The 6,919-nt window shown below is 50.9% G+C and overlaps 1 protein-coding gene across 3 annotated transcripts in view; it reads left to right on the top strand.

The window, feature by feature from the left end:
• The window catches only part of SP2 (Sp2 transcription factor), a 29,822-nt gene extending 22,959 nt beyond the window's left edge, over nucleotides 1-6,863 (top strand). The window contains exons 4-9 of one of the 3 annotated variants that reach the window (XR_004960328.1): nucleotides 264-576; nucleotides 2,231-2,405; nucleotides 2,634-2,827; nucleotides 3,981-4,091; nucleotides 4,214-4,390; nucleotides 6,734-6,863. Coding sequence is in view for 2 of the 3 variants with exons in the window: in XM_036268394.1 (XP_036124287.1) it covers nucleotides 264-576; nucleotides 2,231-2,405; nucleotides 2,634-2,827; nucleotides 3,981-4,077; nucleotides 4,214-4,250 (816 nt within the window). In the remaining variant the exon portion in view is untranslated. Of the gene's footprint in view, nucleotides 1-263; nucleotides 577-2,230; nucleotides 2,406-2,633; nucleotides 2,828-3,980; nucleotides 5,185-6,733 lie in introns of those variants that run through there. The other 2 variants (XM_036268394.1, XM_036268395.1) reach the window with 2 other exon arrangements.
• The last annotated feature ends 56 nt before the right edge of the window (nucleotides 6,864-6,919 follow it).

Here is a 6,919-nt window from a genome sequence, read left to right as displayed (position 1 = left end):
TTCTGTTTTTCCATGCTAAGTAAATTAAATGTTTGGTTTCGAATCAACAGTCACCATTTGCCAGCTTGGCACAGGTATGCCGTAGCCCTTTGTTGATCATGGACCGTGTAAGGATGTAAGTTTGGGCTAGTTGGAGAAGGCTTGGGCAGACAAAGGCACTCCCACTTCTTACATGGGCAGGGAGATGAGACTGCACTCACTGAAAGGTGCCAGCAGCCCAGTCTGTCCTAGGACACTGACTGTTTCTCTCTGGTCCCTCCCAGGTCTACATCCGTACACCTTCCGGTGAGGTGCAGACAGTCCTTGTCCAGGACAGCTCCCCAGCAACAGCTGCAACCACCTCCACCACCACTTGTAGCAGCCCAGCAGCCCGTGCTCCCCATCCGAGCGGGACGAGCAAAAAACACTCAGCCGCAATTCTCCGGAAAGAGCGTCCCTTGCCAAAGATCGCCCCCGCTGGGAGTATCATCAGCCTGAATGCAGCCCAGCTGGCTGCGGCAGCCCAGGCCATGCAGACCATCAACATCAACGGTGTCCAGGTCCAGGGTGTGCCTGTCACCATCACCAACACCGGCGGTGAGGGAAGGCCCCTGGGCCAGGGCGGGGGTGGTGTGCCTGCACACTCTTCACATGGAAACTGGGAGCCAGCCCCATGCGTCCCAGTAACAGCAGTAAGGAGACTGCCTGAAACTTGCCTTATCCCTTCCAGCTTAAAAGCACATCCACTTGTCCTTACAGTAGCCCCATGAGATAGTTTAAGGTGCATGTTGGCCCCGCCTGATAGCTGAAGACTTTGAATATGGTGGAGAAAATAAGGTATACTTAGGAAGACACACAAATGCAAATTCGTCTGGTACAGACCAAAGACAGATCTTCAAGGGAGCCCCTGGTAAAGAAACTTGAGGGAAAGCGTCCACAATGAGGAAAGCCTTGAGTTAAAGTTGGAAGGAAAGGAGGGAGCCTTTGGCAGTGGGGATGGCTTATGTACTTCAGCTGAGTGGGGATAGTTGGTAATATATATAGTATGAAAACAGCCTTGCACATCATCAAAGGAACATTGTAGCTACCTAGCAAAAATGGTTCCTTGCCTTGCCTTCTTTAGCTAGGTGAAGGGCCCTTTTCAAGGTAGTGGCACTCTAACACCAGCAACAGGTCAGCTATACTCTCCTGCTTTGAAAGGCTTTGTGCAAGTCTTAGAGGACTTGATTTTTTCCAAAGCCCTTAGAACTGTTTTCTTGCTCTTAATCCTCACCCGAGGACATTTTTCCATTTTTTGTTCAGATAGAGTGGAAGGGAGAGAGAGAGAGAAACATCAATGTGAAAGGGACACATTGAGTGGCTGCCCCCTGCACGATCCAACCAGGGCCGGGGACAAACTGCAACCAAGGTACATGCCCTTAGCAGGAGCCGAACCCGGGTTTCTCTGGACCGCAGACCAATGCTCTAACCGCTGAGTAAAACCAGTCAGGGCTGTTTTCTTACTCTTTTTTTTTTTTTATTCTCACCCGAGGACATTTTTCCATTTTTTTGTTCAGGTAGAGTGGGAGGGAGAGGAACAGAGAGAGAGAGAGAAACATCGATGTGAAAGGAACACATCGAGTGGCTGCCACCCGCACAACCGACCAGGGCCAGGGACAAACTGCAACCGAGGTACATGCCCTTACGGGAACCGAACCCAGGTCTCTCAGGACCACAGGCCAACGCTCTAACCGCTGAACCAAACCAGCCAGGGCTGTTTTCTTACTCTTATTAACAAAAATACCTAGATGTTTTCCTGAGAGCAGAGTTGGTATCTCAGAAGGGCCTAAGGCTGGAGAAAATTCTGGAAGAAACACTCCCCAAGACAAGACCCTTCCAAATTGATATATGTGGGCAGCGTCTGAAAGCAGGCTCAGCCTGTGCGGTTCAGCACATGGACTCTGATGTCAACTGCCTGGGTTCAGATCCGAGTTCTACCACTTATTAGCTGTGTGACTTTGATATGTTATTGAACCTCAGTTTCTTCAACTGTGGGAGGAGGATTATAATACCTGTTTCATAGGGTTTTGAAGGTTGAAGGAGTTAATACATTTAAGGCCTCTAAAGTGGTATCTGGTATCTAGCAGGGTCTCAAAAGTATCAGCTGCTGCAGTTATCTTTATCATATACAGAAGGGAAGAAGGGTGTCAGGCTCTCTGCTCTCCCCCTTCAAGCTTCCTCACCCCAAGCCATGCCCTCCTACTCCCTGCAGGGCAGCAGCAGCTGACGGTGCAGAATGTTTCTGGGAACAACCTGACCATCAGTGGGCTGAGCCCCACCCAGATCCAGCTGCAGATGGAGCAGGCCCTGTCTGGAGAGGCCCAGCCTGGGGAGAAGCGACGCCGCATGGCCTGCACATGTCCCAACTGCAAGGATGGGGACAAGAGGTAATTGGAACCAGACCAGCAGCTTGGTATGTGCCCTGTTCCCCAAGCTCCTTCCTGGGACACGGATCAAGAGGACATGGTAGCGGCTCACGCCACCTGGCCTCCTCACTTCTCCTGTGCTTTGTGACCTGATCCCATATCCTGTCTCCACCCTGCCCCCCCCCCCCAATCTTATGTCTCCTCCCTCACTCCTTCTCCCTTTCCCTCCACCCCACTCTCCATTCCCAGATCTGGAGAGCAGGGCAAAAAGAAGCACGTGTGCCATATCCCAGACTGTGGCAAGACTTTCCGGAAGACGTCCTTGCTGCGGGCCCATGTGCGCCTGCACACCGGCGAGCGGCCCTTTGTCTGCAACTGGTTCTTCTGTGGAAAGAGGTTTACACGGAGTGACGAACTCCAGCGGCACGCCCGCACCCACACAGGTCTGTTCCCGCTCCCCTGCGGCACACTGCCATCCAGATGCTTCACCCCTTCCCCTGACACGTTTGCACCCACACAGGTCTGTCCCCAGCCTCTCCCCCCACCCCCACTCCACTGCCTTCAGTGACACCCAGATTCCTGGCCCTGCCAAGGAATTGAGCAAGAGCTACAGACTGTCTTCGTAGAGGTCTGAGCCCACCCAGGAAATGCATTCAAGCCACTCCTTTATCAGTGTTTCCCAAAGCAATGTCATTTGCATTATGCAGCCTTGATGACTTCTTCCATAGCTGCATAGTTATTTATTTAACAAGCGCTGATGTAGTATGCCAGGCACTGTACTGTGCCCTTTACAGATCTACTAATCCTCAACAACTCTGTGGAGAGGATGCTTTGATTATGCCCACTTTACTGAGAGACAGAGAGGTGGCTAGGTCATGCAGCTGGTGACTGGTAGAGCTGGGTTGAGACACAGGCCCTCTGGCTCCCAAGTCGTCTCCCCCCCCTTTTTTTTAATCCTCACCCGAGGACATTTTTCCATTTTTGTTCAGATAGAGTGGGAGGGAGAGAGAGGAAGAGAGAGAGAAAGAAACATCGATGTGAAAGGGACACATTGATTGGCTGCTTCCTGCACAACCTCAACAGGGGCCGGGGACAAACCGCAACCGAGGTACATGCCCTTAGCAGGAACTGAACCTGGGTCTCTCTGGACCGCGGGCCGACGTTCTAACTGCTGAGCCAAACCAACCAGGGCCCAAGTTCCCCCTTTTTTTAAGAGGGAAGGGAGAGAGAGATAGAAACATCGATGTGAGAGAGATACATTGATCAGCTACCCTGCTGGGGATCGAACCCACAACCCGGGCATGTGTCCTGACTGGGAATCAAACCAGGACCTCTTAGTCCATGGGGCAACACTCAGTCCACTGAGCCACACCAGCCGGGCCCAAGTCCACACTCTTCATTCCTACCCCATACTGCCTTTCCTACTATTATTTCCTGAATGATTTTCCTGAAATCATTTCACTCTCTTTACTCATTTATGTCCAATCACTATTATTTTTGACACCACAAGCTTGACATCACATATGCTTCTCCTTTTTGGGGGCTGGGGTAGTGTCTGTGAATGGGCTCTGAGTGATGGGCATCTCCTCTTCCCAGGGGACAAACGCTTCGAGTGTGCCCAGTGTCAGAAGCGCTTCATGAGGAGTGACCACCTCACCAAACATTACAAGACCCACCTGGTCACGAAGAACTTGTAAGGCCTCTGAGGTGGGAAGCCCCGAAGATGCAATCCCCCAGGTGTCCTGCCTGGGCCCCTGGTGGAAAGGAGGCCCACAGCTGCCCTGGCCCACCCTCAGCCCCTCCCTCCTGTTTTGCAACTGTCCTCACAGGACGGGGTGCTGCTGCCCCACATTCACCTCCTTCTGAAGCCCTTGGCTCTGCCCTGGCCCGTCCCTCTCACCAGACCATGGACACTGGCTGTGCCCAATGAGACGTTCTAAACCAGGACGAGTGGGAACCTTTATTTCCAAAGGAAAAACATGAATTTCACTCCATCGAGGAGCAAAGTGAGCCCCCTCATCCCCCCAACACTGCCAGAGTTGCATCATCGTGCCATGCCTCTCTCTCCTGCACCTCCCTGGCCCCCCAGCCACCTCGGACACCCCAGGCCCTGCACCCAGGGCACCACTGGCATCCACCTCCTGAGAGGCTCAGGAGGCCACCTCCACTCCACATGCCCCAGCCACAACTCCTCTCCAGCACATTCCAACTTTCTATTTAAAAATAAAGCTACCCACAGACTCCCTGATCCCCCTTTTTCTATGGAGAACGTTGCCTTATATTCTACTTCAGATAATGAACACTGTGTATTGTGTGCTTTAAAGTTTTATTTAATTGCTCCCTTCTTCCTGCCCTTGTTACTCACCTCCCCCATGCCTGCTTTCAGTTTAGGGTTTTGGGGGCAATGATGGATTTGTTTTCTCACTCTAGCAATTCTCTTTTCTAAATGACACAGCATTTCAATTTGCATCTGGATTCAGGTAAAAACAACTTCATATCCTGAACCTTTATGCTCTCCCTTCATCTCACCCACCCCTACCAGCCCAAGCTCTAGTTATGTACAGTGTATATTGTATAATAGACAATTGTGTCTACTACATGTTTAAAGACATATTGCTTGTTATTTTTGAGGCTTTTAAATTAAACAAAATCCAACTTTATTTTTAGTTGTAACTGCTTGAGGTATGTTTTATGATTGACAGATTTGTTATCCTTTATTAACTATGTACTTTTGTTGTTCAGCATTGGGCTGACAAAAATTTTTTCTTGCTAATAAATTTAGTTGCCTGAGGCAAAATCTGCAACTTGGCAGTACAGCTTCCTTTGTCTTTGACCTCATAGAGCTCAGAGAGGGGACTGGGGAGGAAAGCCTGGTCTCAGAGTGATCCACAGGGGGACCAAGGCAGGACCGTGCTCTCCTGACCAAAAAGGGCCGCAGCCACACAGACCTCATGGCATTGGCACAAACCCCCAGAGCACCTGGGTGGGACCTCCGGGGGGAAAGGACCTAGCATAGGTGTTCCTGCTTTGTTCTTCTATAAGCCAGTTTTGCCCAGATCAAAGCAGGCACACTCTGCTCAGACTCAAGTCACAGCAAAGCCTTCCTTACCAGCAAGCTACTTCTTCACTCAACTCTCCAACCCACAGACAAAGGCTTTGATCTCAGAGCCTGCTGGTAAAAAGCTTGGGAGAGACAGCCAAAGGGGCTTGGCTCGGTCATTTCCAGAGGCTAACAAGTCTGGAGAAAACGAAATTCCCTAAGGGTCAAGATCCCTTCCCAGGGTGGAGGGCCAGGCTAGGAGCCCATCTCTACCCAAGAGAGGACCCTGGCCATACATTCTGCTTTTCTTCCTCTCCTCACCTCAGCACCAGAGGGGGCAGTGAGCTAATTTTGGTTTTACCAAGTGCTGCAGATCTGACGCTTTGGTGGGGATTTGGGGAGGAGCAGAGAGAGCTATTAAGGTGATGTTATGCGGATTGAGACTGGAGCTAGCTCAGTACACTGGCGGGGGCCTGAGCATCTGGGCTGAAGGGAGAGGTGAGCTGTTCTCAAGCAGATAGAGAACAGTATGTGCTCTCCTTTATAATGATGATGCCTTTCCTTCCTTCGGAGGATCCACCCAGGGTGGCTGTTCTGTGTAGGAGCAGCAAGGCTTTTTTTGAGCTATCCACTCCTTACTCTTCCCTTGGTCACCAGCGGTCTGCATTTGCAAGCAAACGGCTTTTTCTTAAAGCCAGTCCACCCTCACATCAACTGCAGAAATAAAAGGTAGATGGATCTCACACGGATCACAGTTTCTCTGCCCCTGATCACTTTTTTTTTTTTAATCCTCACCCAAGGACATTTTTCCATTTTTTGCTCAGATAGAGTGGGAGAGAGAGAGAGATAAAGAGAGAAACATCAACATGAAAGGGACACATTGAATGGCTGCCACCTGCACGACCAACCAGGGCCGGGGACAAACCAACCGAGGTACGTGCCCTTAGTGGACACTGAACCCGGGTCTCTCTGGACCGCAGGCCGACGCTCTAACCGCTGAGCCAAACCGGCTAGGGCATGATCACTTATTTTTAACAGGCAGGGAGACCCGTCTTAAATCCTGTTTGGGTGATACCAGACCAACAGTTGGATCTACCCTGGCATTGAAGCCTCTTAAACCCATCAGCCCTACATCTGATCACTGCAGTAGCAGGAGGAAGAAGAAGGTGTATTTCTCTCATCCTCACGCATGGATTGTGTGGCTGGAAAGCTGCCTTTCTGAGCTCTGAATCAGGACTGGTGGGAAGAAGAGGACTATTAACAAATTGACCTCTTTTTCCCACATGTTCCCCATTGGCTTTGCTCTCAGGCACAAAGAGTTACCTTTTCCTGGGAGCTGATTCCAAGTCATCTGCTTCAAGTGCGGAAATTGACCTGACTCCTTGGCATCCTTTGAAAATGAAGGTGCCAGCCCCCAGCGGGCAGAACTGAGTGCTGACACAGGATTTCCCTTCTCCAGTTGAGGCAGGTTCAAAAGTTGTGCCTGGCCACCTCT

The sequence above is a fragment of the Molossus molossus genome, unplaced genomic scaffold (assembly GCF_014108415.1).
Source record: "Molossus molossus isolate mMolMol1 unplaced genomic scaffold, mMolMol1.p scaffold_m16_p_19, whole genome shotgun sequence".
NCBI lineage: Eukaryota > Metazoa > Chordata > Mammalia > Chiroptera > Molossidae > Molossus > Molossus molossus.
This window is presented reverse-complemented; position numbering and strand designations above follow the sequence as displayed.